Consider the following 13,195-nt stretch of genomic DNA (forward strand, 5'->3'; position numbering starts at 1 on the left):
TTGAGCATCGTAAATCAAAATTACTTTGCACAACTAGATTAGCCTTTAAACAGTTCTCATAGGTGTCATTTTAAAATAGGCTGGACAATAGATGATTGAAGAGTGAACATGAACCTGATTACACCTGCTTAGATGAACACACCACTCTGGGCTATCATTGATCCTTGCTTGTGATTTTCAGAAGGGTAAAAAAACATGACAGCTGTTCTGGAAACATAACATTTTTTCTCAACTATCTAACTCCACCTAGCCAAAATCTGTTTTTGAATATACACTATTGTGTTTTATTGTGTTTCATTTGTACATGTAACACCTTGTTTAAATAGCTGTTCACAAGGTTTCAGTGGTTTTAGGAGGCAGTAAAGCAGATTAACATCATCTAAACACTAGTTCTCAGCTGCCCATCTTAATTGGGGCTTCACAAGATCATTATTAGTGCTGAATCAATTAGTTTGTTAATCTATTAATCATTTGATAGAAAGTTAGTTGATTACATTTTGCGAGGACATTTACCCGTTTAGAATTGCATCATTACTCTGTATATTAAAGGTTCCCCGTGGAGTTTTTTACCTCTAGTAGCGCAATGGTCCCCGTTTTTTTTGTCTTGTGCATAACTGCGCACATGTGCACATTCTAGCCAATGGTGTCACACTATTCCACTGATCTACAGGTGAAGGTAATGTGCCAGCAAAGGCAGGATAGAAGAAGACATTGGATGTTAACATGGACGTTAACAATGCAGGTTTCAAAGAAAAATCATCATTGCAAGTAGGAAACACATTCATCACGTTTGTTAGACATCAAGGATACACACAATGGGTTTTGGTGAGTAACATTGAAAAATATATTGGTTTACAAGAAAACTCCACAGTGCACCTTTAAGCACTGAAGTAGTTGTGTGAGACTTGTGAAACCTTTACAAGGTTACGATCTACTAGTTCGATCATGAGCGTTAGGATGTGCTTTGCAGACTCGAAAAAGTTGTGTTTAAGGCGGGTCCGTGGTTTGAGTCGTTGACGGGCATGTGGAGAAGCGGACGTTCTGAGCCTTTTATCTGTCTTACACAGTGATGGATGTGTGCAGCTCTTTGCCCAATGGCCTATAGCCTGAGCTTCTGTCTAAGCCTCTAAGCTACTGGAATGCATGCAGCTTCTTGCTGTGGACATCAAGGGAGAACAGCCACGCCGCTTTGTTTACAGCTTTTCATGGATGCCACACCAGCCTAATCAATTTCAAAGATGATAAATATAATTTATGGACCATTCATTGATGATTGAATGGTCCATGAATTTACATGGGCAGCACATATTAATATGAATGTAATATTAATAGTATTTCTGATTAAAATATTCTAAACTCAAGGTTCACTTAGCTTTTTTTCTGAGCTTTTCATTTGTATCCCACAGACTTTTTCAGCAAAACATAGTATTGTTTTAGTATTCATTATTTTTGATCTCACAAAGGACAATTGTCATACATACAACTGGTTTTATCTGGTTATTTATTTCTAAGTTTGCAGCTTCTGTTGGCATGTTAAATACTGTCCTCTGATCAATTAAAAACTATAGATGTGGGTTTGCCAAATTAAAATGAAAGGTATTATTCATTTAAGCACATTCTAATTCTATAATAATTTTAGTATTGAGTATTTTGATATTGAGAGTAATTACACATTAACTTATTAATATTTGTATTTAAACAACCATGGCATACTGTAGTTGTGTATCATAGACTTATCTAGTATAACAAATCAAGGTAGTGAAGGTAAACAAGAACAAGCCAGATAAAGCACCTCAGGTTGATGCCGTGTTATCAGAGTTCGCTCTATCAGGGTCAATATTTCACTCCAGTAAATGCAGACAAAATGATATGGCAAACAATTGAAGACATTTAGAATGGGAGTGAGTGTTTCAACAAGCCTGACCTACTTACAGCCGCCAGGGCTGAAACAGCTCCTCACCTGTGTCTGTCAGACGCCAGGACCCCTCATAAAAAAACAGCCCCTCGATATCTTAAACCGTCACTGAACAATATTATACTGTATTTTTATGCATAATATTATACAATCTTCTGTATTTTTATTTCTCTCATAAAATAGTCCTTGACGAATTTGTTGCTTTTACTGGACTGGACTGCATATGGTCACACTTTCTTTGGCTGTCCAAACTGTTCCACAACTTAATATCAAGTGATCACTGTATGTGACACTAAAAGGCTTAGTTTCCACTAATGCTCTCAGCAGGACAACCAGTCTATATACAGCAAGTACAGTATACAATGTGCAAGATAGAAGTTCCAGAGTTTGTAAAAGACTGTTAAAAATCATCTTTCTTACACCTGATAATTAAGTAACAACATTAGACTATCCAAACAAAATGTTATCTTGTATGTATTTTTTATGTTATTTCTCCTAAAAGGACAGTGTCAGCAACCTATTACCCATTCTGAAAGCATTTGCTCCGTCTGTGATGGAAAAGAGAAATGGAAAAACGATTACATACTGTAATTTCATTGCAAGAGATTCATATGTATATCTCATCACTGCCCATTGTAAATGTAGTTTTCAGCAGAGGACTTGGACATAGGAAAGCCCACAAAAAATGCCACACCGATCCTAACACTGCAGCGTAAACACACATGAGATGGTAATTGTTAGGTTGGCTCATTGGCTCGTTGGCTCAGTATTACAGTGTTGAGAGCTGATGGGGATGATATGAATTTTCCAGCAGCAGCTGGGAGTGTGAGAGATTTAACCTGCATCAATTTGCAGGTGATGTCAGATTTATCAACACGTGGTGCAACACACAATTTCTTTTACATGTACTTGGAAGGGGATTAGCAAAATAAATACATATACTAAATCCCAAACTATGCTATTTAAGCATAGTTTGGGATTTAGTATATATATTTTGGGAGTCTTTGAGGAACAACTGCCACTAGAAGATGAAGAACTTTAACTTAGTTATCAGTGAAATACTGTTTTATTTCACTTTTAATAAAAATCCAAAAGTATTTAAAGATTCAAGCACTGGCATTCCTTACAGAGCACTTGTGTTCATCCTTTTATAAGCAATATTCATTACAGTACAAATATTTATTCTAGTATGAACAATAGTATAAGCAACTGTGGCGTAAGCAGCAGCAGCAGTGTCCTGTAGTATGGCTCTTGCTTTGCCGCTCCAGCACGTCAGGGTACATTATTGATGGGTAAGATTCTTTGCTGAGAGATGAAAAGACAGCACACATTAACCTAACAATTATGTAGCCCCGTTAAGAAGAAAGACTTTATGGGGGATGCAGAGCAGTTGCAGATGCAATTGTTGAATGTCAACATCAAAATCCTTTCAACTGTTGAGCACTGAATTTGTAGAATAGCTGGACATCGTACACTTCATGTGCTCAGGAATCATGTAATGGGTCAATAGACTGAGTGTTCAAAATGCTAGAGATATAGATGATGATTGACAGATTGCAGAAGGATTTTTGATACATCCAGTAATTTATTAATGGCTTGTAAAATGTGTTGCCAGCTCAGTATTAGTGATAAAACTCTAGATACTCCCAAAGATGTAGGTGTTCTTTTCCTCAGCAAAGGGTGTGACAACAGTAAAACAGACTGTAGAAAAGAAATAGGCCATTTCAGCAAGATCAACAGGGCAGGCTACTTCCTAAAAGTGGATCATCTTGCACTGGATTGTTGAAAACTGAAAAGAGCGCAGAGAGAGAGAGAGAGAGAGAAAAGATTTGACTGATCATTTTCTGCCAATTTTTTCGTCAATCCCTCGGTATTTACCACATTTGAGGGTTAAATGATGAATGAACACATGAAAAGTTTTAATCCAGGTTTATGCCCTGTCTGATGTATTTTGACAGGGAGATTTGGCTCGAGTGCCAGGAATAAAAGGGCACAAAGCCAAGAGAGGCAAGTGACTCTCACAGTAGTTAAGATCTCATTGAATCTAGTAATTGTCTGGTGAGATTAGCTAGTCTCAGGTGATTTCCATCTCCATACAAGTACCAATAAATAAATTGGAGTTTGATGAGGTGACTAAAAATACTTGTTATCACCTTCAGAAAGGAAAAGGTGTCTTTGCCCTTTCATTTGCTTGTGTTTCATCCTCCTCTGAGTATTATTGCGCATTACTGTCTGTCGCAGAGCCCCTGCTGCTCTTCTTTCACCCATGTTGGCCTTGATAGTGATAGCAGGCCCTGTGACAGACCCTGCTCTGCTGCTTTACATTTCATCAGCAAGCTGCTTCTGCTGGCTCCACATCTGTTATGGAAATTTGTGCAGAAGGGAAATGGAATGAAATGGAATATCATTTCAAATATTTTCACTTCTGAAACCAGGTTGATTTAGGCACTTGTATAGGTTTGAAAGACAGAGGTGATGAAATATGCTCATCCACTTTCACAGCCATTTATTACCGTAATCTATCAATACATTCTTAGTGCCTGATAGCTTCAAATGTGGGATGTTTTAAGAAGTCAGTGCTTGTGATAAAATTCACAACCTCTGACCTTGTGTCACAAGCCCCAGAGGAGAAGCAAGCTTGATGAATTTAACTCCCCTGAACCGTAAGTTCAAAATGTCCCCTATCTTTGTTCAGTAGTTTAATAAGATTTTAATTAGGCAATTAAAAGTCTTTGGAATAGCATATGGCCATAATTACTGCTGTATGGTTCACTCAGGGATGAATGAGCCATTAATTACTCTTAGCTGGGTCTGGGGATTGGACTTAAAATGGGCCGAGCAGGAAAGAGAGGATATTTCTTCAGCCTCCACAGTCACCTAATCAGAAATACAGACTTCTGAAATTCTATTAACTGGGGACCAGGATTGGGTTGCACCAGCTATTCGTGAATCGATTCATAAGTGTGTGTGTAAAGTCCTTCCTAAGTTGTTATCAGCTACTAGCTAGTTTTAAATTAGTAATTACTTAATCAGGTGGCACCATTAAAACCTAAGAAATGTCTTAGCTAGTAAAGACTTTAGTAATTGGTTGCTAGGAAACATTTATAGCACGCCCAGTCAAAAGCAATCAACTATGTAAACAGGAAGTATGATCTTACAAGCGCAAATGATATATTAAACTTAACTGCCAATCCTTTGTAATTTTAGGTATTTGTTTTATTTATATCTGCATACATGGATAAATCTATGTTAAAATTAGTAATATTCATGCAATTTAGAATGAGTGGGAAATATCTGATTATTGATAGTTGATTTGGTCATTTAGTCTAATGCTAGGTTTTGAAATCTAAATTGTGTTATTTTTGTGAAATTGAATTTAAAATCTTCCCAGTTCACAACATTACAGGTACCACTTTTACTCTTCAGTCTAAACAAGTCATATATTAGCAAGCTAACGTTTCGTCAGTAAGTCAATGTAACTGGAAGTTGCTGGTTGTAAATATTTAGTAACAACTAACTTAATAAACACTTATGTTATAACTACGATAAGTTTGAACTTGAAGTTTGAAGCTGATTGAATCACCTCTCGGAGAATCGCTCTTAACAGGAATGACTTAAATTAGTTATCGTAATGGGAGTAATGTGAGAATACCTTGAAATTCCTGTGATTGTGATTTGTCATATAGTCACTTTGACCTGATACTTGAGCCCTACGATGGAAATGCTGTAATGTCTTACTCATGGATAGGTATCTTTAGATCTGGTTGAGTGGTTACGAAATAACCTGAGAGGCAGTAGGACCAGTGCAGAAGTGTGTCAACACTGTACTCCCACACCTGCTCGCCTGGTGAGTCAGCCACTCTGTCCATATGTGCGGGTGTGTTCCTCCATTAAAGCCTCTCCTGACAGATGATGTCCTCCACATCTCACTCTCAGATGTGTGAAGGAGCACACATCTGAGAGTCCTTCAGCGGCTTGGAGGTGTCAAGGGGGCAGGAGGGGAAGTGCTGATCACAGGTTGAAGGCCACATCTGGGAGCATGTGACCTGGGTTTGTCTGAGTTGTGACGTAGGTGGCCGGCGTGTGTGTGTGTGTGTGTGTGTGTGACAGGCATGCCAAGAGGTCGTATTTATCAGTCAACACTTTTCTAGCCAACAGACTGTGTGTGTGGAATGAATCCAGGGAGCCTTGACCCCTCCTATTCTACTCGGATGGCAAATGCTAATGGTGGTGCCACCTGTTTCAGCAGTATACGCAGTGCTTCTATTTATAATGCTCACAGAGACTTATACTGTAAGTATTGCTTTCATTGGACAGTCTTTGCCACTCAGTGATATATAGTGATAGTTTTACTGGAATCCAGGAGCTGTATTACTGGAAATGACTGGTAAAGAGTACTGGGAATTTTCCTGTTTGGTTAAATATAAGCTTATTTCCTCTTTTTTGACACACACTCTACTGTGAAGAATTTTCCCAGTGTAGAAAATATAATGTCCAAAGATTTATTCAAGTATATGAAATGCTCATAACAGTATATGAGAAAGTTTTATATAGTAAGTTTCACTTTGCATTACAGGTTGAACTTATTCTGTAAGCTTTCAGTTTCCTGTTGACAGGGCTGCCTTATTACGTGAGTTTTATTTTTATTACAACCACATGTGTTAATGAATCAGTTCTTTTGTTGTGTGGAAGTCACTCCCGATTCCAAGAAGAGCTTCTTACTGCTTCATTTAATAGTCTCTTCCCCTCAGCTAATTATTTTCACTTCATGGACTGTCAAAATTATTGCTATTACTTATATGGATGATGGGCTAGTGAGCAAATGCCAGAGTATCATCCACAGCCAGAGCACACTATCACGTCTGTGTAGGGAGTGAAAGGGATGATTCAGTTTATGCATCATGCAGGAGAGAGCAGTGAAGTGCAGAGTTGCATATAGATTTCTGTGCTGTCAGAGGGGCCCTTGTTCTCTCACTCACGCTGAGTCGAGCTCTCTCTACGTACCTCAGTCGGATTCAGCTAGATGCATGCGGGCCTCTTTTTCTGACTGTCACACAAAACCCAGAATTAATGTTAGATTAATGTTAGCTTCACTATTTCTTGGTCAAGTGGTGTCTTTCTTTGAATTGTTCCACACAAAGAACGCTAATGATGCTTATGGCCGCCCCCCTTGTCTATTACATGCTACAGTCCACCGACATCACGTAGGCTGCTGGCAGGGGGCATTGTCCAAAAAATTTCAGACAGTGACTTTGCCTGGAGTTTCAAAAGCAGAAGCCTCTCATAACCTCGTCTGCTTTTGTCATCATGATCATTAAGAGTCAGTTTCGCTGCTGTAGGCTGAAATTCTTCAGTGTCCAGACATCCTTGATTATTTTTCCTTTTTATAGCTTTTACAAATCTGGACGGTGCACCAGTGGTAAGGGGAATGATAGCTTTTAATCTATTAGCTCTCCTGTTGACGTTGTTTCTTAATTTTAAAAGACTTTAAATGAAACAGCCTATTTCAAACAACGTAACTCAAAAGAATTTGTCCTTTGCTTCACTAAATGTTATTCCTCCTTTTTGGAGACTAAATTGACAGAATGGAGTATGTATGACTGTATTTCTCATATTCAAGTCTTGTGTGTGTCTACTGTTGTAGAAATAACCCTCTTCATGTATTGTTCTCTGGCCTTTATCACGGCCTTCCTGCTCCTCCAAATGTCATCTTCCCATCTCAGATTTGGAGACGTCTGTGTTTGCAACTAGTGTCAGACTGTATATTGACTAAGAGTCAGGAGCCCCTTGATAGAAAACAGCAATAGCTTCACTCGCTACCTTTTGCTATTGATTGCCATACCTCGCATGAAACTGAATCTCCTGTTGGTTGCATTTAATGAGGAGCTCCCTGTGGCAACTGTAATGGAGCGTTTGCAGTTGTAACTTCGATGTCTCTATTGAATTTCCCTTCACGTCTCACTACATTCAGTTAATCAGCATCACTGAATTGCCCCATAACTCCATTATTGGTATTATAGTTTTCCTGTGGCTTTGTTCTAATGTCTTCTTAAGAATTGTTGTAGGCATTGTGGATAAAGTAGTTAGCCAGTGTAAACTCTTAAATGGCAAGAAAAGCAAACTAAAAGTTAAATTGCAGTGATCTATATTGGTTTGAGGAGAACTGAACAGCAGGCCTATGCAAATATTTAATTATTATACTACAAATATTTATTTTGTTTTATTCACTTTTGTCTCCATAAATTCTGAGAGCAGACAGAACTAAAGCCTTCTATGACCTGTGGGAATCAAAACATTTTGCAGTGTCAGTGGTTATAATGCATACACACCATTCCTCACCACTCAGTAATTAAACTAAAATCCAACCAAGACAAACTGTGTGACTCCTGAAATTCCTGTAACATGAGCTGTTATCTAGGTTTCATACCTTTTCATTGTCTTTAACAAAGATTTCTTTGCTTTCCTTACTGTCTGCAGTGTACAGTAGCAGTTACGTTCAGTTCAGATATGGAGATTACGGCTTTTGGAGCGTAAGGTTGTAGTTAGAAGCTGACACTATAAAATTAAACCGACCTGAGCATTGTGCTCAAAAACGTCCTACAGCAAAGCTCATTCATGTAGTATTCTGTTAATGATTACTACAGTGATATCACTTGCGCACTCCTCTGAACAGAAACTAAAAGCAATACCATACAACCTCAGATCTGTAGTGTGGTGTGAAAAGATGAGCTTGCACCACACAGATGGAGAAAGCAGACTTTGGTTTTGTTCTGCTGCACTTTTACACTCAAAATTTCAAATATAATGTGGTTTGATTGTTGCGTAGCCAGAGTTTTTGTTCTGTTAAGATAAAGATTGCGCTCAGCACACTGTCAATGACATGGAAAGACATTTTGTTAACCTAGTGCCTCTATTAGCACTGCAGCTGTTACTGTATAGCATAGCACACCATTATAAGAAACTAGAGTTGAAGCTAGCAATAATTTTCATTATCGATCCACCGATTTTTTTTGAATAATTATTTATTTGTTAATTCTATGGAACATCAGAAAATAGTGAAAAAAACTTTTTAAGTTTTCTGAGGTGACATCCTCAAATGATAAAGATAATTTACTATTGCATATGACAAAGTAAAGCAACAAATCCTCACATTTGAGAAGCTGGAACCAGAGAATGTTTGGCATTATTGTTTGATCGATGAATCGATTACCAAAATAGTTAACTAATCAATTAATCCACTTATCCTTCCAGATCAATTAAGAACCCCACAAACTTGCTTTTACAAAGTACTAATTTGAATGTTGTTCCTTCATCTTTGCAGATCTCAGCTGAGACCCTGCTGTGTCGCGTGCACATGGAGGCTGATTGGTGGAGACTTTCTGTCTTGTTCTGAAGTCACAGCATCATCTTCTGCAGGCCCAAAGGAGTGCATAGGCTATCCATTCAAGGAGCCCGGAGCTACAGGAAGAGAGAGAGAGAGGGAGAGAAAATAAACACGGCTTAAAAAAAGACGCTCTTCATGAATTCCCCAAAAACCTGAAAAGCAAATACTGCAAGTTGGCTGGCGGTCCTGAGGAGGCATGTGGACAGTGAGTATGGCTTGGCTCCGTCTCCCAGCCTACACTCTCCTCCTTGTTGGTTGCATTCATACAACTGTCATGGAAAACGATGTAACTCCACGCCTCACCTTCTCCTACAGTAAGTTTTTATCAACTTCTTGACTGTAGAATTACCATGACATTGCAGTAACATACTACTACTGTATGGGATGTTTATTTCAGGTAAGGTTACATGGAATATTTAGCTTTTCTGTCACCGCATGTATACATCACTCAATTACTTGAGTGCAAGTTAGCAGACTCATCGGGCTGTTATTTATCAGTGAAGAAAGGATGATGTAAGCTTTGGGGTGCCTGGGGCTCCAGTTGGCGCTTTGTGAGATGCTTTTGCATGAACAGCAGCACCTGGCAAACTGTTAATAAACAGTCAAAAGGAGCAGGGCTGTTGCTTTCTTTTGCTCTGTGTAGTAGAGCTGCTGCAAGCTCACAGCTGGCCAGAAGTAAAACTTTACACAACTGCATAATCTGAGAAGTTGTATATCACGAATGTTCAACAGAAACAGCAGCTGTTTTCTCTTTAACTATTTAGTAGTTCTTGATTATAATAAAATATACCTATATTTTATGCTCTCACATTGTGCCTACAGGGCTGATTATGGTGTCCCAGTGGTGTCCCTGTTCATTAACTCTGTCCATTGAAAAAAAAATCAATACAGTTCATGTGTGTCTTTTTGTAAGAGCTAAAAGGATTTAGATGGGTGAAATGGTGTTTGTCTTCACCATAATGTTTTAAAATCCATGTAAATCCGCACTGTGAATGACAGGTCCATCAGGGTGGCTCTGTCGAGTACCTACAGGTCAGACATAATTACAAAATGAACAGGCCTATTGTGCTGTGACTTACTGAGGGCAGTCTGACACAGTCTCACAAGCTCTGAGAGTCATTGCTTCTACATAATCTGTTTTTTTTTTTTGTTTTCTTGCAGAATGTCATGCTATCCAGCCAGCTTAGAAACATAACAAATATGCATATATGTCATATTTCACCCTTAAAATATGTTGGGGATATTGTTAAATGAGCCTTTTGTGCTGGGTTTCTGTGCAGCATAATTTGCTATGCTGACTTTGCAGATAGTACCATGGCCACTTCACTATGTAAATATTCAAACGATCTACCAGTGCACTTGTTGGATGACAAGTTGGATTTAAACATGTATTGTACCTTAGTATCTCCATGGAAAATTCAACAAAATGATGGATTATGAGATCAATGCAGGCTTTCAATGATTGATCTGCGGTTAGTGACTTACGTTCAGGCACATTAGAGTCTTGATGTCAAAGATTGTGTTGATAGAACGTTCTTAGTAATCTATTATAGACATGGATAAAACATCCAGTGTATTTCCAACCAATTTTGAGCCAGGCAAGCTTTCAAATAGGTCAGCCATCTTGCCTGTCTGAGCCTGTACCTTCCCTCATGTAGGACCTCTATACCAACAAGTAATCTCTCTCACCTGCCAGTCTCAACAAAGCCCACAGCTCGGCCGTAGCAGAGTGTTTCACAACAACACACGCCATCAATTACTCACTGAAAAGAAGCTTCACGTTTACCCTTTTCCCTGTTTTGATGGAAAGATTTGCTTTCTAGGGCGTGCAGCCAATGTTAAACACCACCATTAAACATACAGAACCCACATTTCAGAAGACTAGGCTGTACAGTGGTGTGCAAAAGTGTTTGCCCCCTTCCTGATTTCTTTTTTTTTTTGCATGTTTGTCACACTTCAGATTATCAAACAAATTTAAATATTAGTCAAAGATAACACAAGTAAACACAAAATGCAGTTTTTAAATTAAGGTTATTATTAAGGGAAAACAAAATCCAAACCTACATGGCCCTGTGTGAAAAAGTGATTGCCCCCTAAACCTAATAACTGGTTGGGCCACCCTTAGCAGCAACAACTGCAATCAAGCGTTTGCGATAACTTGCAATGAGTCTTTTACAGCGCTGTGGAGGAATTTTGGCCCACTCATCTTTGCAGAATTGTTGTAATTCAGCCACATTAAAGGGTTTTCGAGCATGAACTGCCTTTTTAAGGTCATGCCACAGCATCTCAATAGGATTCAGGTCAGAACTTTGACTAGGCCACTCCAAAGTCTGTCAGCCTCACTAGAATGCTGCATCAAATTCACATCTGAATCCATATAAGGTCTGGCTATTATGCAACAGATGTTGAATAAACATTTGCAAACAGTTTGCTCAACTTATCTCCACTTGGCCACTCCAAAGTCTTCAGTTTGTGCTTCAGCCATTCAGAGACCCCACAACAACATCCAAAGAACTGCAGGCCTCACTTGCCTCAGTTAAGGTCAGTGTTCATGACTCCACCATAAGAAAGAGACTGGGCAAAAATGGCCTGCATGGCAGAGCTCCAAGACGAAAACCACTGCTGAGCAAAAAGAACATTATGGCTCGTCTCATTTTTCCCAGAAAACATCTTGATGATCCCCAAGACTTTTGGGAAAATACTCTGTGGACTGACGAGACAAAAGATGAACTTTTTGGAAGGTGTGTGTCCCATTACATCTGGTGTAAACGTAACACCGCATTTCAGAACATCATACCAACAGTAAAATATGGTGGTGGTAGTGTGGTGGTCTGGTGTGTGGTTTGCTGCTTCGGGACCTGGAAGACTTGCTGTGATAAATGGAACCATGAATTCTGCTGTCTACCAAAAACTCTTGAAGGAGAATGTCCGGCCATCTGTTCATGACTTCAAGCTGAAGCGAACTTGGGTTCTGCAGCAGGACAACGATCCAAAACACACCAGCAAGTCCACCTCTGAATGGCTGAAGAAGAACAAAATGAAGACTTTGGAGTGGCCTAGTCAAAGTCCTGACCTGAATCCTATTGAGATGCTGTGGCATGACCTTAAAAAGGCAGTTCATGCTCGAAAACCCTCCAATGTGGCTGAATTACAACAATTCTGCGTAGATGAGAGGGCCAAAATTCCTCCACAGCACTGTGAAAGACTCATTGCAAGTTATCGCAAACGCTTGATTGCAGTTGTTGCTGCTAAGGGTGGCCCAACCAGTTATTAGGTTTAGGGGGAAATCACTTTTTCTCACAGGGCCATGTAGGTTTGGATTTTGTTTTCCCTTAATAATAACCTTCATTTAAAAACTGCATTTTGTGTTTACTTGTGTTATCTTTGACTAATATTTAAAATTGTTTGATGATCTGAAACATTTAAGTGTGACAAACATGCAAAAAAAATAAGAAATCAGGAAGGGGGCAAACACTTTTGCACACCACTGTATATATGTAATGGATTCAGTATAGCTGAAGCTATTTTGTGTCTATTTTAGAAATATTACTGGAGCTAACCAGATTCATCCTCAACTTTAACCACATTGATAAGCTCTGAACTTTCCATGAGAGGTCATGCAGGAAATAAGACAGTTTTAACAACAGAGGTAGTTACAATCCACCATAAAACTTAACAAGGAGTGATTTTATCAGGTCCTTCTGACCTGTCTTGATCTTTGATGGTTAAGGGCCCATAGTGATTTACTAGCTGGATTATGAAGTAAATCTGACAATGGATGTATAAAAAGACTGAATTCCCTGACAGACTTTAGTATGATGTTGGTGTTTTCAGGTTTTAGATTGTGATGTAAGGCAAAAAACAAGCTTCATCCTGCTGATGAAGGTTAGGGGGGC

General features: G+C 38.9%; 1 protein-coding gene across 6 annotated transcripts in view; it reads left to right on the forward strand.

The window, feature by feature from the left end:
- The window catches only part of sema4ba (sema domain, immunoglobulin domain (Ig), transmembrane domain (TM) and short cytoplasmic domain, (semaphorin) 4Ba), a 53,660-nt gene that overhangs the window by 18,891 nt on the left and 21,574 nt on the right, over positions 1-13,195 (forward strand). For 5 of the 6 annotated variants that reach the window (XM_044192108.1, XM_044192111.1, XM_044192113.1 and 2 more), the window contains exon 2: positions 9,237-9,613. In XM_044192108.1, the coding sequence (XP_044048043.1) occupies positions 9,496-9,613 (118 nt within the window). In that variant the 5' untranslated portion in view covers positions 9,237-9,495. Of the gene's footprint in view, positions 1-5,964; positions 5,984-9,236; positions 9,614-13,195 lie in introns of those variants that run through there. The other variant, XM_044192112.1, reaches the window with a different exon arrangement.

Source organism: Siniperca chuatsi, linkage group LG4 (genome assembly GCF_020085105.1).
Source record: "Siniperca chuatsi isolate FFG_IHB_CAS linkage group LG4, ASM2008510v1, whole genome shotgun sequence".
Lineage (NCBI taxonomy): Eukaryota > Metazoa > Chordata > Actinopteri > Centrarchiformes > Sinipercidae > Siniperca > Siniperca chuatsi.